The sequence below is a fragment of the Meles meles genome, chromosome 7 (genome assembly GCF_922984935.1).
Source record: "Meles meles chromosome 7, mMelMel3.1 paternal haplotype, whole genome shotgun sequence".
NCBI lineage: Eukaryota > Metazoa > Chordata > Mammalia > Carnivora > Mustelidae > Meles > Meles meles.
This window is the reverse complement of record NC_060072.1, coordinates 125,002,809-125,028,167: the sequence shown is the minus strand read 5'-3', so window position 1 is coordinate 125,028,167 and position 25,359 is coordinate 125,002,809. Positions and strand designations below refer to the sequence as shown.

The 25,359-nt window shown below is 36.9% G+C and overlaps 1 protein-coding gene across 2 annotated transcripts in view; it reads right to left on the bottom strand.

The window, feature by feature from the left end:
* Positions 1–1,187: 1,187 nt before the first annotated feature.
* The window catches only part of HSPA14 (heat shock protein family A (Hsp70) member 14), a 42,280-nt gene continuing 18,108 nt past the window's right edge, over positions 1,188–25,359 (bottom strand). The window contains exons 11-14 of one of the 2 annotated variants that reach the window (XR_006819645.1): positions 8,451–8,663; positions 7,667–7,791; positions 3,705–3,775; positions 1,188–2,860 (exon numbers count right to left, since the gene is read on the bottom strand). Coding sequence is in view for 1 of the 2 variants with exons in the window: in XM_046012313.1 (XP_045868269.1) it covers positions 2,782–2,860; positions 3,705–3,775; positions 7,667–7,840; positions 8,451–8,663 (537 nt within the window). In the remaining variant the exon portion in view is untranslated. Of the gene's footprint in view, positions 2,861–3,704; positions 3,776–7,666; positions 7,841–8,450; positions 8,664–25,359 lie in introns of both variants that reach the window. The other variant, XM_046012313.1, reaches the window with a different exon arrangement.

Sequence of the window (25,359 nt, the reverse complement as noted above, 5' to 3'; positions counted from 1 at the left end):
ACCCCCCAGTTTTTTCCCACAAAGACCCATGCAAACATGATTTCTGGAGACCCATGGAGTGTCCCCTCTTTCATTTGAATGTTCTTTGGGAATAGAATGGACAATGTGAATTTAAATGAAATAATGCACAGAAAGTGTTTAGAATAATAAGCAATCAAGGAAAATTGTTTAAAAAAAAGCATGAGTATTAGTTCAAAATTCAAAACTGACACTTACTGTCAGTTCTTGGATAAATTAACTTCTCTCAATCTATTTCTCTTTGTACATGTAGAACACAAATAATAGAGGCTAGCTTACTCTGCATATTGCAACTATGCTGGGAGCTATGGTCATGTTACAATTTAAAAATGAGATAAAGAATTAAAGCAAACAAACAGTGGTATTGTTATGTTACATGGTTACTCACTGCTATTTTAGAAATCCTCACATTTTCCCACAGAATTTGTTTTGTGCTGATTTTAAAAGATTTGAGAGAAGTGAGAGAAAAGAGAGGATGCTCGTGCATGCTGAGCAGAGGAAGGGGCAGAGGGAGGAGGAAAAACAGCAGACTCATGCCAACTCCCCCCTGAGCATGGAGCCTAATGTGGGGCTTAATCTCAATGACTTGAGCTGAAGTCGAGTCAGATGCTTAACCGACTGAGCCACCCAGGTGCCCCTTGCTTTTGCAATTTTAATTTTATAATGAATGTGTATAGTTTTATAATTAGAAGAATGTTGAAGCTATTTTTACCTTGAAAAAGTAAAACATACAAAAAGTTAATTGGCAAAACTTCCCCACATTCAGAAGAAAAAAACCTTGTCAGATGAGGATGCAAGACAATTTGGAGTACATTCCACTAGGCAACAGAGCACACTCAGTGACAGTTTCAAATTTGGTATGTTGGGGGAAAAAATCATGCAAAGCTGACTAATAAAGCCAGAAGCAGCAGTATTCCTTTCCTCCTTTATTGTGTTTCTAAAGAAGTCATAAAATATGCAAAAGATGTACTTACTGGCCATTGTCCTATAGAATACAAAGAGGACTTATTCGATAGACACTGACTGAACACCTATGATGAGGTTATGTGTTCTGGGATCTGGGACATAATGATGACTAAGAGTGTCTCTGCTCTCACAATACTTACTAATCTAGTGGAGAAAGCAGTCAAGTAAGTAAATTATTACACAGACATGGAAGGAAAGAAAACTCTTGAATAAATCCTTATGATATTTTATTCTACAGGTTTCATTAATCTACTTCAGGGGTTGACAAACATTTTCTGTAAAGAGCCAGACAGTAAATATTTTAAAGTTTGTGGGCCACAGAGTCTCTGTTGTAACTACTCACTGCCATTACAGTGTGAAAACAGCCACAAACAATGCAGATACCAATAAGCCTGGTCATATTCTCATAAAATTTTATTTACAAAAATAGGAATGGCATAGAACTGACACACTGGCGATGGCCGGTGCCTCATCTAGTTTAAAGAGCTAACGGTAACTACGAAATAAAATCCAAAAGCACTTTCTAAAGCATAACTGAAAGCTGTTCAACTAGTTGAGATGTTACTTTCCTATTTCCTAAAAACATTTAATTTATATTTATTTATTTATTTGGTTTAAAAGTTTCTAATAGGAAAAGATCCTAAAAAATAACTAAGTACTCAGCCTTAATCAAAAGGGTATGCCTTTGAGTCTGCTTCTTTGTGGACTCAGAATCATACTTGAATTCTTTTCAATTTTGTCAGTAATCTGATACAGAATAATCATGAAAAAATTTAAGTTTGGTTTCTGTATCTTTAGAAATAGAATATTACTGCCACCTAGCTCCATAAAAATAAACTATAATGAATAAAGCACATCCACAAAGCCTGAACAAGATAAAAACAGCACAAGTTTTAATTTTACCACTGGGTAAAGATACTTCCTCTTCTCAAGTCTCCTGGGAACCAAGGAAAGAAATGAATGGAAAATCCTCCCTTAATAATAGAATCTCATGTGCACTGCTCACCTTCCAACTCTCTTTTCAATATATACAGATTAGTTGTCTTGTTTTAGTGAATACGCATTTCATTAGTAATCCACAGAGTATCTCAATGCATTAATGAATGATCTCTGATAAACAGAATGTGGCTAGCCTTCTCTTCAAAATAAAAAAAGGTCATTTCATTTCAAAAGATAAAACGTATTTCTTAGAGAGAAAAAGTCACACTAAACAAAATTGTAAAAAGGAAAAGTGAAAGTGCCACTCTATAATATTTCTGTCCACAAAAAGGCCACTGTTATAAGTTTGGTGGGCAGTCCTCTAGACTTTTGTTTTCTATGCTTGTCACACACATATCTATGCACAATTGTTGAGTTTGTGAATTTTTTTTCTTTTAAAGCAAAAATCGTTTCTTACTTTGCACATGGCTCTCCAATTTTATTTAATATCAAACACTTGTAAATTGTTCCTAGTTCATTATCTAGTAAGAATTAATGAGACTTCTTCAAATTTAAAGTTATAGAACAAAATTTAAAAAACATTGTTAAATTTCCAGTAAAATTTCCTTCAATTCACTCAATTTTATTCTAAATAGCTTCATGATAGAAAAAGTTCCTTATATTTCCCACTAATAAAGGACCTTATATTTCCCATCTTAAATGGAAAACAAAAAAAGTTTGCAGCACTCACCAATATATTGTATTTTAATAGAAACATACAATTCATTCAAAAAGTATTTTAATATAAACATCACTTGTAAACAAAACCAAATAATATTGATAGTCTAGTTCTAAAAAACTCCTGGTTTCTCTAGAGCACTAAGATGTCACTTCAATAGAGATTGCTTCACATTTTCCAGTCTCTTGATCTGTGCATGTCACATGTAAAGATCCATCCCTAAACAAACAAAGTATAACATTTCATTAGCTCATTTCATAAAAGCAAAAAGTCCTTAAGAAATAATTCGAAGACTTAGAATAAACGAGATAATTTTAATTTTTGAAAGAAGAGTATTAAGATAAAGAAGAAACACAATTTCAGTGTCTAAACTTAGTGTCATATGCTGTAATTAGATACCCGTTCTTAAAAATTTCTTTCTAGATCACTGACACAGAAGTTGTATTCCTTGAAAACCAGGAGGAAGATCTCAAGTTTAAGACTTAATGCATACTGAACATGAATCATGCCATCTTTAGGCCTAGGCCCAGGCAAACCCACGCTAATGAATTTGACATTCTTGCTAAGTATGGTTATGGAATGAATTGTCCCTAAAGTCAATTTGGAAATGATTTACTTGCAAGACACAGTCTTATGGATGGCCAATTGTTAGTGCAGTGGTAATAGCTGGATTTAATTAGTAATATATATCCTAGAGCTTTTCTGTAGCAATATTGAAATAAACTTATCCTTTCACAGGATAAATAATATCAACATAAACCTTAGAAGATTACATTTAAGACTGATAAAAATTATATTTCAAACTTCATGGACCAGTTTTTTAACACTGACCACATCGAAATAATTAGAGTTCATAAAAAATGCAGAATGCAAATAATTTGAGATACACTTTCTTTGTAAAATACAGCAATTTTGTAGAACAAGAAATGTAATTCACTGATAAAACCTTTACAAGCCTTAATACCAGATTTTCCTAGAATGGCAATGCATGAAGAAATCAAACAAAAAAGGTCAAGCCTCACAGTGAATTTTCGGAACATCAGAAATAGTTTTAATTTTATACCTTTTCATTGTAAGAACAGCTAATATATCGCGTAATCCATTTTCTTTTTTATCTAGATCCTGGAGTACAACCTGTTTATGCAAAAATAATATAAAGATGGTTCAGTACTTTGATTTATTAGTAAACTGGTGCACCAGTTATTCCAATGGACCAAATCTTACTGAAACCTTTTAAAATAGGGCAGTTTTCATTCCAATCAAAATTCCACTGATATTTTTCAAAGAGCTGGAGCAAATAATCCTAAAATTTGTATGGAATCAGAAGAGACCCCGAATTGCTAAGGAAATGTTGAAAAACAAAAACAAAACTGGCCGCATCACGTTACCTGATTTCAAGCTTTACCACAAAGCTGTGATCACCAAGACAGCGTGGTACTGGCATAAAAACAGACACATAGACCAGTGGAACAGCGTAGAGAGCCCAGATATGGACCCTCAACTCTATGGTCAAATAATCTTCGACAAAACAGGAAAAAATATACAGTGGAAAAAAGACAGTCTCTTCAATAAATGGTGCTGGGAAAACTGGACAGCTATATGTAGAAGAATGAAACTCGACCATTCTCTTACACCGTACACAAAGATAAACTCGAAATGGAGAAAAGACCTCAACGTGAGACAGGAATCCATCAGAATCCTAGAGGAGAACATAGGCAGTAACCTCTTCGATATCAGCCACAGCAACTTCTTTCAAGATATGTCTCCAAAGGCCAAGGAAACAAAAGCGAAAATGAACTTTTGGGACTTCATCAAGATCAAAAGCTTCTGCACAGCAAAGGAAACAGTCAACAAAACAAAAAGGCAATCCACGGAATGGGAGAAGATATTTGCAAATGACAGTACAGACAAAAGGCTGATATCCAGGATCTATAAAGAACTCCTCAAACTCAACACACACAAAACAGATAATGATATCAAAAAATGGGCAGAAGATATGAACAGACACTTCTCCAATGAAGACATACAAATGGCTATCAGACACATGAAAAAATGCTCATCATCACTAGCCATCGGGGAGATTCAAATTAAAACCACATTGAGATATCACCTTACACCAGTTAGAATGGCCAAAATTAGCAAGACAGGAAACAACGTGTGTTGGAGAGGTTGTGGAGAAAGGGGAACCCTCTTACACTGTTGGTGGGAATGCAAGTTGGTGCAGCCACTTTGTAGAACAGTGTGGAGATTCCTCAAGAAATTAAAAATAGTAAAAAAAAAAAAAAAAAAAAAAAATAGAGCTTCCCTATGACCCTGCAATTGCACTGCTGGGTATTTACCCCAAAGATACAGATGTAGTGAAAAGAAGGGCCATCTGTACCCCAATGTTTATTGCAGCAATGGCCACGGTCACCAAACTGTGGAAAGAACCAAGATGCCCTTCAACGGACGAATGGATAAGGAAGATGTGGTCCACATACACGATGGAGTATTATGCCTCCATTAGAAAGGATGAATACCCAACTTTTGTAGCAACATGGACGGGACTGGAAGAGATTATGCTGAGTGAAATAAGTCAAGCAGAGACAGTCAAGTATCATATGGTTTCACTTATTTGTGGAGCATAACAAAGAACATGGAGGACATGGGGAGATGGAGAGGAGAAGGGAGTTGAGGGAAATTGGAAGGGAAGATGAGCCATGAGAGACTATGGACTCTGAAAAACAACCTGAGGGTCTAGAAGGGGCAGGGGGTGGGAGGTTGGGGAACCAGGTGATGGGTAATAAATAGGGAGGGCACGTATTGCATGGAGCACTGGGTGTGGTGCAAAAAACAATGAATACTGTTATGCTGAAAAAAAAAACAAACAAACAAACACCAAAAGAGGAAAATAAGTAAATAAATAAAATAAAATACAGTCAAAATTGTTAAAAAATAAAATAAAATAAAATAGGGCAGTTTTCAATGACCAGAATCAGAGAATAGGATTAAGCTTTCTTAACTAAGAAACGTCGCCTCTAGAAGGAGAGCATATAAGTAATAAATTTGTTCCTCTTAAACATCATATCCTAGGTTATGAAGTATAGTCTGTCTCAGAAAATAAAGACTGCTTTCCTTTTTGGTAATGAAGCCATTACCAGTAACATGTAAATTATATTTAGGTATGTACTTCTATATAAACTTCTAAAAATTCTAATATTTTACATACACTTGGAAAACCAATTTGAGGAAACACATGACAAATTCTTTTGTACAACTAAGATTGTATTTGTACATAAGAAATATTAATGAATTTACCAAAAAATTATTTAGTTTCCTAAAGAAAAGTATACCAATAAACCAAGTTTGGAAGTGACTTTTCAGATTTGTCTAGTATCAAGTCTTATGACCTTAGGGAAGCACTAAGTACCTCTTTTACTCATTTGTAAAACACAGAGATTAGAATAGATGGGATCTTTACAAGAGTAGCTCCCAAATTCAGTATTAGGTGACTAACTCTTCTCCTTCTGGCATCTGTAACTTAGGATATGGGGACAGTAGCTGCAGCAGAGTCTCAGAGCAGTGTATGAGGAGAAAAGGTAATAAATGTACAAGAGAGAGAAGCTAAGGGAATCCTAAGACAGCCAAGTAAGTTTAAAAATACAGTACACAGAAAAGTGCTTATATAGTAATCCACGACGGAAACATCTGGAGGAGCTTGTGAAAACTTTACTAGTTGAAGGGGCCCTATTCCCCTAGATTCTAAGATGTTTGAGGTGGAGCCCAGATAGGTTTTGTATGCGTGTTTTCATTATCCTTTTGTTGAATTAGAAAACAGATACAAAGCAAAAGATACTATGGATTCCCTTTCCTTACCTACATTTGTTTTATTTTCACTGTGAAAGTATTTCATGCTCATCTCCTATGCTATTTGTTAAAACTTCAGTACAAAGTGTTAAAAAGTAAAAACAAAACAATTCTTTTGGTACCTTCAAATCTACCCACTGTTAAGTTTCCTAAATATATTTTTCTTTTCTTTTCTTTTTTTTAAAGATTTTATTTATTTGATAGAGGGAGAGGGATCACAAGGAGGCAGAGAGGCAGGCAGAGAGGTGAGGTGGGTGGGGAAGCAGGCTCCCTGCCAAGCACAGAGCCCAATGTGGGGCTTGATCCCAGGACCCTGAGATCATGACTAAGCCGAAGGTAGAGGCTTAAACCCACTGAACCACCCAGGCACCCCAATATATTTCTAATACCTACAGATATTTTCTGTATCCATGCATGGATATTTATATACCCACACCTACCCAAACACTACCTCCCTCACACACACCCAGCTCTCAAACTTTTTATTTAAACACAAATGACATCATACTGTAAATACAGCTCTGCAGTCCCTGTATATGTGTTTTAATGTAATTATATTTCTTGGGCATATTTCTAAGCAAATAAAGTGGCTCCACTTCATTTCTTTTAAAGGGTGCAGAGGACTCTGCAATATGAAATAGAAATGTGGTATTTTGAAAAAGTAAAAGTACCCTGTATGAGAGACAGTATAGTGTAATGGCAAGAGCAAGGGCCCAGGAGTAAAACCAACTGAGGATAAATTATACCTCAACAAGGAAAATAAGGTACTTACTGCCATGAACCTGTTTCTCGATCATCTATGAAATGATCATAATAATGTCTACCTCATGGCACTTTGATGCATTTGTAAGTTGCCTGGTTTAGCACCTGGCATATAGCAAACCAAAAACTGTATTTTCCCTGCCACTTACATTTTACCAAGGAGAGTCAAGAGCACAAGACAAACAGAAAAAAAAAAAACCAACCCAACTACACTGTATTTTGTTTTTGTTTTCCTGTAACTCTTTCAAATTAAAATTGCTTATTCCTTCTTTTAAAAGTAGAAGTAATCCCTTCATACAAATGTGTTAAATAGGTATCTTATAAACATTTTATATTGATATTAAACTGAGTCTAATGAAGAAAGAAAAGCTAAACAGTCTCACATGACTAATTCATTGTCCAAATTTATGTATTCACCTGTGCGAACTTGTCTTCCTCTTTTGCAGAGTTCTTCCCCTCAGACTCATAGAGTTCAAGGCATACTGAAGATATACTTCCAGGGGCTTGTAATGTGTGTTGTCTTCGAGCTGGCAAAGGAGTCCCTGATGGGAATAATACTGTGAAACTGTTGGCTCCTGATTCATCAACTCCCTAATAAGCAGAAAAATAATATGCATATCCTTTGATATTTATCATTACAATTATAAAGTCACTCCTATTATAAATATAATACTTAATCCTTGTTGATAATCTAGAAACTACAGATAGGCAAAGGAAACAAATGTGACCCTTGATCCCAACTGACTTCATTTAAAAATAAATTGAAACATGTATCTATCTGCATTTGAAGCTTATGATTAAAAAAAATTTTTTTAAAGATTTTATTTGTTTCTTTGACAGAGAGAGAGACACAGCGAGAGAGGGAACACAATCAAGGGGAGTGGGAGAGGGAAAACCAGGCTTCCCACTGAGCAGGGAGCCTGATCCTGCGATCATGACCTAAGCATCTGCCTAATGACTGAGCCACCCAGGTGCCCTTATGATTAAAATTATAAGAAATTAATATGTTAGACAAATACTAACTGAAAGAAAACAAGAAATTCATTAAATGTAAAATTATAAATCCAAATTTAAAATTTTTACCAATATACAAATTTTCATTGTAAAACCATGGTATGTATAAAAACTTATGACAATAAGTTTATGCTACTTTTATGGAAAAGTAAAGAAAAAAAAAGAAAGAAAAAAAAAGTAAACCAACCTTAACTAAAATATCTTTGGCTGAGCACTCTATCTTAAGGGAGTCTTCCACTAAAAGGTTTTCTTTCCCAATAAGAATCCCTGCTTCTATAGCTGCACCAATAGGGATGACCTCATCAGGGGGGATAGAATTCAGAAGCTCAACAGTTGGGAAGAGATCTTTAATCAGTTGTTGTAGCCTTGGGATTCGAGAAGACCCTCCACAAAGGACAACCTAGAAAGTAAAAATAATTTTCAGTTTTTTACTTTTAGAACAATGGCTGTTTCTCAAAATCAAGTATTAAAAGTTTGGCCATCTTTACCCACGTAATGATAAAATACAAGAAGCCCTATTGTAACGTTATTATATGTTGCACTTACCATATATATAAAATATATATATTTAACACATTTTAAGTATTTAACATATTCTTTACTCATAAAAACAAAATTTAAAATGAAGAGATCTTACCACACAGTAGAAAAATACAATATAGCAACAATGTGGCTTATGATTAATACTGGGCATATGCAGCTTAACCATAAACAGGCATCTGAATAGGAAATATATTAATACTTTATACCATTCCAACACTTCTAAAAGAAATGTTTAATACATCTTATGGCATTTTTATGACAAATATAAGCAATCTCACTATGTGAAGACTATGCCATAGATTTTTATCTTTACCATGGAAGAACACTGAATTTTCTGAGGAAAAAGATGTTTTACAAAACTACATTTTATGCTCTTGGTCCATCTAGTTAAATATCTTGTCTCTCAAGAATTTCATATAAAACTACTCCTTTACAAGCTTATCCACACAAGTGCCCCAGCTTTTACGGTTGCCACCTGAAGGACTGGGGCTCCAAATCACCTAGCTCTGATAGTTAAAGTACTGGCATTCATGAGTCCCACAGGACTATCACAATGAGACAGTTTTTAAATGGTTAAGGAGCACCCCCTGCCCAGTGGCTATATACCTATATACCTGGGCTCAAGACAGAGGGAGCCAGGCAAAAATGCCCATTTCCCAGTTTATCCCTGGAAGAGGTCTGACTGCCCCAGCTGCTGCCTGAGAGTCTGGCTTCCAATCAGCTTGTTTCTTCAACCCTCCTCTTTGGGACACTGATGGTCTTGGCACACTGTCAACTACTGAGAGCCACTAAGAACAAAGATGGCAGCTTAGGCACACAGATTTGAGAGGCAACCAGAAGCTTGGGGCTGGGGTGATTGACAAAGTTAATTTCTTATGTAAGACCAGTGTGTCAAGACTGGAAGATGTGGTAGCTATATGTGATGCGCAGAAACCAACATGGAGAGTCAACATATATATTCCAAACAAAATAACAAAATAAATTCTCAAAAACTGATCTTAATGAAACAAAGATAAGTGATTTTTTCCAGTACAGTTTATAACAATAACGCTGCTTGCTGGAGTCAGCAGAGTAATGTGTGAATAAAGTGAGAATCTCAACAGAGATACAGAAAATATATATATAAAAAAAAACCAAATCACAGAACTGAAGAATGTAATAACTGAACTGAAAATTCAGTAGAGAGGTTAAACAGCATATTACATGAAGGAAAAGAAAGGATTCATGAACTCAGGACAGGACAGAGAAATTCATCTAAAGATAGGAGTAAAAAGAAAAAAGAATGAAAAAGAATTAAGATGGCTTAAGGAACTTACGGGACAGTAGTAGGTATACTAATGCACATACTATATAAGTCCTAGAAAGAGAAGAGAAAGAAAAAAGAGGCAGAATGCATATTAAAAGAACTAATGGTTAAAAATTACCTAACCTGGGGAAAGAAACAGATATCCAGATCCAGCAAGCCCCAAAAATTACCAAGTAAGATGTATAAAGGGACCGACACTGAGAAACATTGTAATTAAAGTGTCAATGGGTCACATGGGTGGTTCAGTTGGTTAAGCATCCCTCTTGATTTCAGCTCAGGTCACGATCTCAGGATCATGAGACTGAGCTCGGCATCAGCCTCACTGCTGGGCATGGAGCCTACTTAAGATTCTCTCTCTCCCTTTCCCTATGTCCACCCACCTGCTCCCCTCTTTGAAAAAAAAAAGGCGTCAAAAGTTAAAGACAGAATGTCAAAGGCAGCAAGAGAAATGCAACTTGTTACATACAAGTGACCCTCTTATAAGATGATAAGCAGATATTTCAACAGAAATCTTACAAATTAGATGTGAGCTATCCTAACTGCTGAAAGAAAAAAAACCTGTCAGCCAAGAATACCTGACAAAGCTATCCTGCAGAACTGATGGAGAGATGTGTTTTACACACTAATGAAAGCTGATGGAGCTTACCAGCTTAAGCAATGTTCAATGGAGTTCTTCAAGGATGCTAATTAGTAACTTGAAAACACATGAAACTGTAAAACTCACTGGTAAAGGTAAATATATACAGTTGACCCATGAATAATTCAAAGGTCAAGGACACTTATTCCCTGCATAGTTGAAAATCCATGTATAATTTCTGACTACCCCAAAACTTAACTATTAATAGCCTACTGTTGACCAGAAGCCTTATCAATAACACAGTCGATAAACACATATTTTATATGTTATATGTATTACATACTGTATTCTTACAATAAAGTAAGCTAGAGAATAAAATGTTAAGAAAACCACGAAGAAGAGAAAATCCATTTAAAGTACTTTATTGTATTTATTGAAGAAAAAATCCATTTATGAGCAGATCTGTGCAATTCAACCTGTGTTCTTCACAGGTCAACTGTAGTTAAATTCAGAATACTCTAATATTGTAATGGTGGGGGGTGAGCACTTATAACTCTAGCATAAGGGCTAAAAGAAAAAAACCATTAAAAATGACTAGAACTAGAAGAATTTATTAATGGATACACAAAACAGAAAGATGTAAATTGTGACATCAAAAACAAAATGTGAAAAACAGGAGTGTAAAAATGTAGAGCTTTGGTATGTGTTCAAAGTTAAGCTGTATTGGTTTCAAATAGGCTATTATAAGATGTTTTATATAAGCTTCATCATAACCATAAAGCAAAAAACCAATAATAGATATAACAAAAGATAAAAAGAAAGATATCAAAGCACATTACTATACAAAAAAATCAACAAATCACAAAGGAAGAAGGAATAAAGGAACACATGAACTATAAAACAGAAAATTAGCAAAATGGTTAGAGTAAGTTTATGCTTATCAAAAATTACTTTATTTTTTGTACCCTAACAACAAATTATTGAAAAAAGAAATTAAGAAGACAATCCTATTCACAACAGCAAAAAAAGAATAAAAGACTTGGGAATAAATTTAACCAAGGAGGTGAATGATTTATATACTAAAAACTATAAAGATATTGATGAAAGAAATTGAAGAAGACATGAGTAAGTTGAAAGATATTCCATGTTCATGGATTGAAAAAATTAATATTGTTAAAACGCCCATACTACCCAAAGTGATCTAGAGATTCAATGCAATCCTATCAAAATTCCAATAGCATTTCTCACAGAAATAGAAAAGACAATCCATATGGAACCACAAAAGACCCAAAACAGCCAAAGCAATCTTTAGAAAGAACAAAGTTGGAGCATCATGCTTCCCGATTTCAAAACATATTACAAAGCTATAGTAATCAGAACAGAATGGTATTGGCAGAGAAGCAGACACACAGATCAACAGAACAGAGAGCCCAGAAAAAAGCTCATGCATAAATGGTCAATTAATTTTCAACGAAGGAACCAAGGATATACAACATGACCCTGAGATCATATAAGGACAGTCTCCTTAGTAAGTGGTGTGGGGAAAGGTGGATATCCACAGGCAAAAGAATAAAACTGTACCATTATGTTATACCATATACACAAATTAACTCAAATTGAAGACTTGAATTAAGACCTGAAACTATAAAACTCCTAGAACAAAACAGGGGGTAAGCTCCTTGACATTACTAGTCTTAGTAGTGATTTTTTTTGGATTTGACACCTAAAGCAAAAACAATAAAACCAAAGATAAATAACAGTAAACTAAAAAGCTACTGAACAACAAAGGAAACCATCACCAAAGTGGAAAGGCAACCTGGAAAAAGGGAAAAAATATTTGCAAACCACATATCTGAAAAGGGGTTAATATGCAAAATATACAAGGAAGTCATACACTCAAAAGCAAAGAAACCAAACAACCTAATTAAAAAGTGGGTAAAGGCCTTAAATAGACATTTTTCTGAAGAAGATATACAGGTGGCTAACAGACACATGCAAAGATGCTCAACATCACTCATCATGAGGCAAATGCAAATCAAAACCACAATGAGATGTCGCCTCACCCTTGTTAGGGTGGCCCTCATCAAAAACACAAAAGAGAACACATATTAGCAAAAATATAGACAAAAGGGAACCCTTGCACACTGCTGGGAATGTGAAATGATAGAGCCACTATGGAAAACCATATGGAAATTCGTCAAATTAAAAATAGAACTGCCAAATGATCCAGCAATCCCACTTCTGAGTACATAGTCAAAAGAAATGAAGTCACTATCTCAAAGAGGTATGTGTACGCTCATGTTTATTATAGCTTTATTCACAATACCCAACAGATGAAAATATCCTTAGTGTCTGTTGATGGATGAATGGATAAAGATGTGGCATATGTATATAGACACAATGCAATATTATTCAGTCTTAAAAAAGAAGTAAAACCTGTCATTCGCCACATGCATGAATCTGGAAGGCATTATGCAAGGTGAAATGAGCTAGACAGAGAAAGACAAATATGGCATGGTGTCACTTATATGTGGAATCTAAAAAAAGAAAAAATGTCAAACTCATAGAAACAGAAGGTAGAAAAGTGGCTGGAGCTACGTGGTGAGGGAAATAGGGAGAGGTTGATAAAAGGGTACAAAATTTCAGTTGTAAGTGAATAAGGTCAGAGGATCTAACATATAACATGGTGATGATAGTTGATAATATTGTACTGTGTAATTGAGATTTGCTAAGAAAGCAAGCTTAAGTGTTTTTGCCTCTGGCCCAAAAAGGTAAAAATACAGATGTGTTAATTAACGCCATGGTGGGAATCCTATCACAATGTATATGTATATCAAATCCTACCTGTACACTATAAATACTTTACAATTGTATTTGTCAATTACAGTTCAATAAAGCTCAATAAAACTGCTCCTTTATAAAGACCTTCATTTCCTAATTCATACATTTAACACTTACATCTCCATAGGTACAAAGGATATTGAATAAATAGGTAGCCCAAGAAGGGAAACCATCAATAATCACTTCTTATTTCACAGTCTTTTTATGGATATTCTCAAAGCTCAATGTGTTAGAGAAAAAGACCAACTGATGAAAACTAGGTCTCTTTAACATTAGATGTGAAATGAGGAGTAATATCATACTGATCTTCAGGTGAGGGCATGAGGAACTCAGCTGAGTGAAGCAGAGAAAAGGAAAAGCAGGTTTGCCCTGGCAAAGTTCCCTAAGACCTCCCTAAAAGGTCTGTTTTGGAGGTAAGTAAAAATAAAAGTCTTCTCTAAAATTTTACGATCCCATGTAAATACCATGAGGATAAGAATGTAGATTAGAATACACCACTCAAGTTTCTCACAGTCAACATCAAAAAGCTTTATCAGGAAGCAATTAAGTGATACTATGCAAACAAACAAACAAACAAACAAAAAAACCAAAAAAACCCCAACAAAACAAAAAACTAAAAAGTCTTGACTTTTGGAATTTTCATTTAAAAAAGTGAAAAAATAACAATGTGTTACCATTAATGCTGACAGTAACCACCAAGTTTTAATTTAAATAAATTCTTTAAAGATCTAGTCTGTACTATAAGATTTGTTTTGTGGTTTAAATTTTAATAGAGTATACATATTTTGAACATAAATAACTTACTAAATAACATACTAAACATAGATAACATACTAAAGGATTTTCAAATATAACTTTCACAGTAATTTCATAAAACTTCTGTTAAAAAAATCAAACCACCTTAACAACTTGGGTATTAAAAACATGAATCTAAACAACAAAAAGGAAAAAATATATTACAGATTATTCTAAAAATACAGAAAATAATAAAATCTAACAAAGCTTATGGAATAAAACCAAAGCTATTAAGAAGTGAAACTGTAGTTAATTTTTTTACTACAGAAAATAAATGAAAAAATAAATTGGCATTCAATATAAGGATTTGGAAAAACAAAGAAAGTGTCCTGGAAAGACTGGAAGAAATAAGGAGAAAATCAGAAATAAACCAATTAAAAAAGAAAAGAAAAAAAAAAGAGACTTAAAAAAATCTGAAGTTTTTTTGGGGGTAGTAGTGGCAGGAGTTAGAGGCAAAAAAGTAAAAAACAAACAAAAAGATCTGTCAAGTCTAGCAAAGGAAAAGGAAATTCCAAAAGCAAAAAATAAAAAGAGAAATTGTCCAGATTTCAAAAATTCCTTTATACTTTTAAATTTTAATATCAAAAGATACACAAAAATTAAAAATTATAAGATTATACAAAGTCAAATGTTAAAAATTGAAGAAATCATCATGAAGTAGGTCCACAAAATAATTCAAAATTGAGGCAGTAAAGAGAAACCATGAAAGTTTCTTTAGAGCTGAGGAACAGAGAATATCCATAGGATACTTAAGAAGATAAAAATATATTAAATTCATCTTTTTTTTTTTAAAGATTTTATTTATTTATTTGACAGAGAGAGATCACAAGTAGGCAGAGAGGCAGGCAGAGAGAGAGAGAGAGAGAGAGGGAAGCAGGCTCCCTGCCGAGCAGAGAGCCCGATGCAGGACTCGATCCCAGGACCCTGAGATCATGACCTGAGCTGAAGGCAGCGGCTTAACCCACTGAGCCACCCAGGTGCCCTAAATTCATCTTTTAAACAACTGATAACTCAGGAACAAAACCACAAGAGCAAACATCAACGAAACAAAAACCCTCTGGAACAGAGGATGCAAAGTAGCAACTTGCAAATTTTATCATGCAAAATGTTTTATCTCTTTACACAACATTCTTTTTTTAACTTTTTTTTAAAGATTTTATTTATTTACTTGACAGACATCACAAGTCGGCAGAGAAGCAGGTGGGGGGTTGGGGAAGCAGGCTCCCTGATGAGCAGAGAACCTGATGTGGGGCTTGATCCCAGGACACTGGGATCATGAACTGAGCTGAAGAAAGAGGCTTAACTCACTGAGCCACCCAAGCGGCCCCTTTTTAAAAATCTTTAATTAAAATTTTTTTGTTGTTGTTTTAGGCTAATTCTTTATTTTTCTTTATTTTTAAAAAATTTAAAAATTTCTTTATTTTTTAAATTAACATATAAATGTATTATTTGCCCCAGGGGTACAGGTCTATGAATTGTCAGGCTTACACACTTCACAGCACTCACCATAGCACATACCCTCCCCAGTGTCCATAACTCAGCCACACTATCCCTACCCAACACCCCTCAGCAACCCTCAGTTTGTTTCGTGAGATTAAGAGTCTCTTATGGTTTGTCTCCCTCCCAATCCCATCTTGTTTCATTTTTTCCTTCCCTAGTCCCCATGACCCCCTGCCCTGTCTCTCAAGTTCCTTGTATCAGAGAGATCATATGATAATTGTCTTTCTCTGATTGACTTATTTCACTCAGCACAATACCCTCTAGTTTCATCCATGTCACTGCAAATGGCAAGATTTTGTTTCTTTTGATGGCTGCATAGTATTCCGTTGTGTGTGTATATATATCACATCTTCATTTTTAAAAAGATTTTATTTATTTATTTGACAGAGAGAGAGATCACAAGTAGGCAGAGAGGCAGGTAGCGAGAGAGGGGGAAGCAGGTTCCCTGCTGAGCCGAGAGCCCTATGTGGGGCTCGATCCCAGGACCCTGAGATCATGACCTGAGCCGAAGGTAGAGACTTAATCCACTGAGCCACCCAGGCGCCCCAGATATACCACATCTTTTTTATCCATTCATCTGTTGATGGACATCTAGGTTCTTTCCATAGTTTGGATATTGTGGACATTGTTGCTATAAATATTCATGTGCATGTGCCCCTTCAGATCCCTACATTTGTATCTTTAGGGTAAATACTCAGTAGTGCAATTGCTGGGTCATAAGGTAGCTCAATTTTCAACTTTCTGAGGAAACTCCACACTGTTTTCGAGAGTGGATGCCCCAGCCTGCATTTCCACCAACAGTGTAGGAGGGTTCCCCTTTCTCCACATCCTCGCCAACACCTGTTGTTTCCTGATTTGTTAATTTTAGCCGTTCTTACTGGTGTGAAGTGGTATCTCATTGTGGTTTTGATTTGTATTTCCCTGATGCTGAGTGATGCTGAGCACTTTTTCATGTGTCTGTTGGCTTTACACAGTATTCTTAAAAGTTCTGAATTAGTTACTAACATTTAAACAGTAAATTAAAAAAAAAATCAAAACACTATGTAAAAACATCTCTAGAAGGACTAACAAAAAATCAGTAGCATTAAGTTACCTCCAGGGAGGGAAAAAGATTGGGTGGTTGGGGGGTAAGATTTTGCATTTTGAAGTATGCAAATATAAAGCCAATTCAAAATAAACAGTAAAAATTTTTATTCAAAGTCCCTATTTGAGAGTCTCTTAAAAGGTCAAAGGCTTCAGTAGCGCTAAACTGCATCCCTGAGAGGCAGTTTAGATGGGCAGCTGCTACCCCTTTTGGACTAGGACAGGTCGTGTCTATGTGGCAGGTCTACCACCACCTCCTGTGGCTCTCACACCAGCTAGTGGTCCCTTGCCATATAATCACATATTTACTTTTGCTTTTCTTACAGTAAAGAGTTTAATGTGGAACTTTTCAAAATCTCTAAACCCATCTCTCAATCTCGTAGGAAAATGAAAGGACGACTAAAAGGATTATGTGTTTCAAGGAAAATGGGGAATGTATTTCCTTTTTGAAGAATGGCACGCTACACTTAGTGCAGCTCTTATGTGGCTGCCAGGCAGCTTAACTGTGATGCAGGACTTAACATATTCACATAGTTCATGTGTAGAAAAAAATGGACTTTTTTTCGTATCATCTGAGGGAAAAATTTCAGCACTGGTGCATCAGGTATGATGGATCAAATGTTGTCCTTCAGACTGACATTATATTCTGCATAAATACTACCAATACTTCTATCCCTGTAAAAGACATGACTTGCTCACTCCTAGAGAAATGAAATGAATACTTTGGAAACTCACTTGACAAGGATCTGGCACACTTTCTTATGTTGAACTTAATTTACAGATATGTAAATCATACCTAAAATCACATTCCCACATTATATTAAACACTCACTTTAGAATTCTACATATATCTTTGGAGGAGTTAAACTGAATATATATTTAAAAACCACCATACAGGGGCGCCTGGGTGGCTCAGTGGGTTAAAGCCTCTGCCTTCGGCTCAGGTCATGATCCCAGGGTCCTGGGATCGAGCCCCGCATTGGGCTCTCTGCTCGGCAGGGAGCCTGCTTCCTCCTCTCTCTCTGCCTGCCTCTCTGCCTAGTTGTGATTTCTCCCTGTCAAATAAATAAAATATTAAAAAAAAAAACAAAAACAACCATACAAAGGTTCTGTCCTTGGTTAAAGAAATGTATTTTTTTTAAAAGATCGTATTTAGGGGTGCCTGGTGGCTCAGTGGGTTAAAGCCTCTACCTTCGGCTCAGGTCGTGATCCCAGGGTCCTGGAATTGAGCCCCACATAGGGCTCTCTGCTCAGCAGGGAGCCTGCTTCCTCCTCTCTCTGCCTGCCTCTCTGCCTACTTGTGATCTCTATCTGTCAAATAAATAAATAAAATCTTAGAAAAAAAAAGATCATATTTATTTGAGAGAGAGAGAGAAAGCATGCACATATGCACAAATTGGGGGAGCGGCAGAGGGACAGGGAGAGGGATAAGCAGATCCCTGCTGAGCATGGGCTCAATCCCAGGACAATGAAATCATGTCCTGAGCCAAAGTCAGATGCTTAACCCACCCAAGCCATCCAGGCACCCCTACAGAAACCTCTTTTGTGAGTAGATACTTTTCATGACGAAAATGAAAAAAAAAAAAATTACTTCTAGTTAAAGAGTTTAAAAAAAATTTTTTTAAAGATTTTTTTTTTATTTGAGAGAGAGAGAGCAAGCATGAGCAGGGGAGGGGCAGAGGGAGAAGCAGACCTTGTGAGCGGGGAGACCAACTCGGGGCTTGATCCTGGGATCATGAGCTGAGCTGAAGGCAGATGCTTAACTGACTGAGCCACCTAGGTGCCCCTCTAAAGGATTTAAGGCTGAATTCTATACCAAACATAACCCAAAATGTTAAGATCGGACACTGACATGGTGGAACAGAAGAAAAGGGGTTTCAGGTTCCAAATCTGGAGAAATTAGCTGTGAAAGAAACATTAATTACTAAATATTTCTATTTGTCAATTTGTTATTTTTTTCAAGCTGGAATTTAAAATGTAACCTCCACTATCAGGCATTTTTATTTTTATATTGAGTTCAGATGGGTATTTTCTGGCAGCTGTTGTTTTCCTATACCTGACAACTTCATTCACGTTCACGTCCCCTACAACTAACTGCTAGAGCATGTAACCTCTCCCACACGGTGCCTCCGGCTATGAAGAAAAGGAAGGTAATATTAATCTCTTTCCGAGGAACACTGTGTATGATTACATTACCGTGAAATAAAGTAGAGTTAAAGTACTGGAAGTTTTGGTTTAGAAGGTATTATTCTGAGTAAATGAATCAGATACACTGTGGTATTTTGTCATCTATGTTCAAGCATTTGAGACAAAAAGGAATAATGCTCTTACTTTTTTGAGTGTGTCTCAGGAGTTGTTTTTTTTTTAAAAGACGGAGAGAGAAGTAGCCTCTGCTTATGAAATTATAACTTTGGACAAGGTAGACCATTAAGGAAGGGCAGGTCATGCTGCTGGACTCAAAAAGAAGGGAGGTAGGAGCAAGAAAGACGAGAAAAGGACCAAGTTGTGCCTCTACCTTATAATACGCTTCTTATCTGAACAATGCTTGAGACTCATCCATACTCCTCGAACTGTCCCTAGACAGAAGCCTTGAGGTCCTACTGATAAACAATGGTTCAGGAGACGCCACAGACAAGTCATCATGCAGGGAAGAGAGAACGAGTTGGGAAGCCAGTAGCTAAGGCACTTCTATCATTCTTTTTTAAGATTTTATTTATTTATTTGAGACAGAGAGAGAGACAAGAGCAGGGGAGAAGGCAATGGGAGAGGAAGAGGGAGGAGACTACCCAATGAGCAGGGAGCCAGACATGGGGCTTGATCCCAGAACCCTGAGATCATGACCTGAGCCAAAGGCAGACGTTTAACTGAGTCACTCAGGTATCCCTCTAACGCACTTTTTAGACCAATGAAACCAAAAAGCAGAACCATTCTCCTTTAAAGCATCTGATATCAAAAGGGGTTACTTTGTTCAGACAATATGGTTAAGGTAGAGAACCTTGAAATAGACCATTTACTCTTTCCTGCTAAGCCACATAAATAAGGTGAAAATAATAAATTATTACAGAAAATATACTAAAAGAATAATTCTTCATAACGAAGTGAGGTCTATCTCAGGAATACTGTTCCACATTAGGAAAGTATCAGTAATTTATCACACAACTTAAAGACAAATATAAAGGAAACCATAAGCCTGCCTTGGAAGTGTCCAGAAAATACATTTGTAAAGACTAACCACCTATTTCATATTAACACAGGAAACGTTAGGAAAAGAGAATGCTCAATATGAGAAAGAAAATCTATTTCTTTTTTTTTTTTCAAGATTCTATTCATTTACTTGTTAGAGCGAGCACAAGCAGGCGGAGGGCTCCCTGCTCAATGCCATGTGGGACTCGATCCCAGAACCCTGGGATCATGACCTGAGTCAAAGGTAGATGCTTAGCCGCCGACTGAGCCACCCAGGCGCCCAAACCATTTCTACCCAATTATCAGTAATCACATTTTTTGTTAAAACACTAATAAAATATTCCTCTAAAAAAGAGAAAAAAAGAAGGAAGTTCTGACCAACAACACAACCAAATATATATAAAAAAGTGAGGGATACATATTTGAGAGAGAAGTATCATCACTCACATATAACCCTCTCCCAGAACTCACAGCCCGCCCCAACTACCACTCCATTTTCCCGCCGTCCTTATAGCAAAACTTCTCAAGAGAGTTCTTTGTACTCTCGTGTCCACGATCCTACCTTCTATTCTATATTTAACACACTCCAGTAGCATGTTTCTCTCCATTACTCCACTAACACCAACCAGGTAAGCTCAGTGGTCAGTCCTTGGGCCTCACCTGCTGGGCCTCTAGTAGCAGAGGGCAGGTAATCTTTCCCTCCCTAACGTGGACCATTTTACTGGCCTCCTGGTTCTCATCGTTCCTCACTAGCTAGTCCTAAATCCCGTGCTACGTCCCCTTTTGGCGTGTACATGTCCAGAGGCCCTGGACCTGTCCAGAGGTCTCTTCTCTGTGTGGCTCTATTTCATGCAGGCACGGCTCTAAGTGGCATGCAGGCACTGACGAAGGTAGATCTCCAGCTCAGAACTCTCTCCTAAAATGTGGACTCACATGTGCAGCCACACTGTACTCCCGCCCCGCAGCCAGAGGCATCCATGCTGTGTTCTGATTCAGTCCCTAGCTCCCTTACCACTCTCTCCCTGGTCCACTCAGTTCCACCCACTACCCTCACTCCTGCCCCTCACGCAACAAGCATCTGGCACACTGCTGTTCCCTATGTCTGGGAAACTGGCAGATAGGCACACAGCTGGTTCCACCACTTCATTCAGGTCTCATCAAAAGCCACCTCCTTCTATGGGTCTCTTATCTGAAAAATCACCCTTTGTCACTAGCTGTGCCCTGATCCTGCTCTTTTTTCTTCATAACAGTTATCTTAACTGGGCATTATTTTCTTTGTATGTTCCTTTATACATTACCTGAATATTCTTACTAGAATGTAAGTTCTATGAAGACAAAGCCTTCATTACATTTAGTGTTGTCTCCCAAGTGCCTAGAACCTGCTTGCACAGAATGGGCGTGCTCAATAATTAGTTGTGGATCGATTAGTAAATTAATTTGAGTACATTCCTAGGAAATTCAGAAGACTCCATGAAAACTTATTAATAGCAAGAATTCATGAAACGGCAAAAATATAGGGGTGCCTGGGTGGCCCAGTTGGTTAAGTGTCTGCCTTAACCCAGGGTCCCAGGGTGTTGGGTTTGAGCCCTGCATCAGGCTCCCTGGTTGGCATGGAGTCTGCTTCTCCCTCTCTGCCCCTCACCCTGCTCATGCTCTCTCTCTCTCTCAGATAAATAAATAAAATCTTTTTAAAAAGTGGCAAAATATTAGATAAATAAGCAAAATCCAGTAAGTATTCCATTTATCAGTGGAAACAAACTGGAAAATAAAAGTATAAATAACATCTCATTCACAATAGCCATAAATCTGACAGCAAATATAGCAATAATTTAATATAGCTACTAAGAAAACATGTAACTGAAAGTACTAGAGAATATCTGAACAGAGAGATATCAACTTCTTGGTCAGGAAAACAATACACGGGGCGCCTGGGTGGCTCAGTGGATTAAGCCGCTGCCTTCAGCTCAGGTCATGATCTCACGGTCCTGGGATCGAGCCCTACATCAGGCTCTCTGCTCCGCAGGGAGCCTGCTTCCTCCTCTCTCTGCCTGCCTCTCTGCCTACTTGTGATCTCTCTCTCTGTCAAATGAATAAATAAAAATCTTTAAAAAAAAAAAAAAAAGGAAAACAATACACTGTAAAGTTCCTACACCATCCCAAATTATTTTACAGTCTTAATGAAACTAACAAAATTATAATGGGATTTTATATAGGAAGCTGAAAAATAATTCTAAAGCTCTCTTGAAAAAGAAGTATGAATAAAGAGAATTTTTTAAAATTGCTATGTTAATAATGATGACCTGAATAATACCTATTCAGAAAGTAAATTGTTTTCTGGTGAGCAATATGGCAATAAATATTAATAATGACTTAAGAATTACTATTAAAAGTTTTAAAATTTGGGATTTACTCCTAAATTTTATTCTAAGGAAGTTAAGGATGTTCACAAAGCCTCAAAGACTGCTTTTTATAAAACCAAAATAACTTCTACAACTAAAATAAAGAACTGGTTTTATAAAATATGTCAATACAATCAAATACCATGCAGCTATTAAAATTGCAGCTGTAGAGCCTGGGAACTTGGTTAAAATGGAGGGATTAATCATATCAACTTATCTACGTGTTCTTCCAAAAGCCCACTAAAATGACAGCAAAGAAATTTAAGACATAAGTAAGTGCACAAGGGCAAAATAAATGGGAATGAAATCTTGAGTTTGAGATTTCAACAATTCTGGAAGTTGGGAAAGACAGGTAACTGTCTTAAAGCAGATGAAGTCGGAGATAACCAAGGAGGAAGAAAGGTGGTCTGACGTACAGAATCCCAGTGTGGCCCAAGCCTTGGAAGCACCAAGGCCCACGGAAGGGAGGCTAAAGCAGAGACATGAAAGCAGGGTGACTGACAGAGAGGATACACGGAGTGATTGGACTCCCCAAAGCCCTCCCCTCACCCAGACAGAGGGCTACCAGCACCTTCTCCACACTCAGGGCTGGAGGTCTGGACATGGGATGTGGGCACGACACTACAGCACCGGGCAAGAGCAGGCATGGTGCTGAAAGCAGGTGGAATAAGGGCAAGTGCGCATATTAAGGAATAGGAATGGTGACGCTCCTGCTCTCTGAAGGCCAGAAACCAGACATGTCCTTCTTGAGCAAGAGGTCAGAGGATTTTTCTGGAAAAAAAAACAAGGCCAGAAGTTAAGGTGAGAAAGGCAGTGGGCACAGCCATGGGTGAAGAAAGAGCCGGGCTTCCAAAGGCAGACTGCCCAAGCGCCAGCCCCAGCTCTACGGCTAATGCGCTTCACTTCTTGGGAAACCTCTTAGTTTCCTCATCTGAAGATGGAGATCATGGTGCATACCTCACGGTGCTGTTGCATGGATTAAACATTTTAAGGCAAGTAGAAGTCCAATTATTCCCTCCTGCTTCCCTGTAAGAGGATTACACATCCCCACCCATGGCCACTGGCCCGACTGTGCCTCTCTGAGATGCAGCAGACTCCCTGGCCCCACTGTCAGGCCTGGCCCTGTGTCTAGTTTTGGCAAACGCATGTACGTGCACTGAAGTGCACCGTATCGAGGCTGAAGCTTTTTAAAGCCACGCATGTTCTTGCAAGCTCTCTCCTCCTTTCCCCTCTGCCATAAGAAATGCATGTCCCAGAGAGCTGCCCCTTTAGCCTGGGTCCTAAAAGGGGAAGCAGGGAGAAGAGAGCCAGAGCCAATAGACCTATAGTTATCTTCAGCAGCCCACATGAAAAATGAGAAAAGATTGCCTGCTGGAGAAAACCACTGAGATCTGGGGCTTGTTACTGTAAGAAGGTCAACAAACTACAAAGACGGCTCTGTTTTTAAGTTCTCAAAAGTCTATACTTTAGAAATATCTGGGAGTGAATCTTTAACAACATTCTTATCCTAAGAATATATTTGACCTAAATTCAAGCAATTGAGAATTTTACCACCTGTGATATCTAAATGTCCGGGCTCTATGACCAGTTAATGAAGGAAGAGAACTTTCTTGTGCTACACATGACATTTCGCTTCATCCTTATAACTAACAACCCTGTAGAATAAGTTATAATACTCACTTACAAGGTAAGTATTTTCACCCTCCTAATAAGAAGAGTTAGAGAAGGCTCAGGAAATTAAGTGATTTGGAATTAAGTCTACTCTGGAACTACTGGCCATGAGACTTCCAGTTCAGGTGGGTCTGTCTCCAAAGCCATTCACTTCCCACCACAGCCTTGCAACCATTATACCACATCTCATTCTCCATGATCCATCCCCAGCCCTCAAGCACTGAGCACAATGCCTGGCATATTATACATGTTCAAAAAAAACTCAAAAAACAAAAAACAAAACTTCTTGAACGAAACTGCAAAGAAAACCACCCAAAAACAAAAATACCCCAATTTCCACTGTATAGTGTACACCAAAATAGTTAAAATACAAAAACTTTCAAACCATAGATAATTTAAAAGAAAACAGCATTAAATGTCTGTCAGACATCTGAACAGAGATGGAATTTATAAACTTAAAAGCAGAAGAAATCAGAGTGACAGACCAATAGATTTAAATAAATAAAGGAAATTTCTTTATATCAAGTACCCTCCCCTTCCCTGAGGACCAAAAGTAAACAGTAAACTACGTGCCTTAGAAGACTGCAGTAAATTACAGTTAATATACTGATTATGTAAAACATCTGTACAAAAAATTTTTCTAAATACTAAGGTGTAAATAATTAATAGGCAAAGAATATGAAATGGTTAGTTACACAGAAGGAAATATAAGATTAAATAAATATTTAAGAGCTAATCCTCTACTAATAAAATACTAAAATATCAATTTTCAACAATTTAATGGAAAATTTATCTTTGAATAAGACTCAGAGTTGGCAAGGTAAAATGCATATCTTTAGGTATTGCTGATATAGTATTAGTGTAACTCTTTTAGAAAGTAATTGAAGAGGGGCATCTGGGTGGCTCAGTCACGTCTTTGGTTCAGGTCATGATCAGAGGGTCCTGGGATCAAGCCTGCATTGGGCTCCCTGTTCAGCAGAAGCCTGGCACTCCCTCTTCCATCCCACTGGTTGTGTTCCCTCTCTCACTGTCTCTCTCTGTCAAATAAATAAATTAAATCTTAAAAAAAAAAAATTGATGGTAAAAAATAGTCTAATACTATTTATACTCTTCAAACCAACAATTTTACAATGGGAATCCATCCCAAATATGGTAAAAACTGATGTCCAAAGATGGGCTTCACTGACTACTTATTATT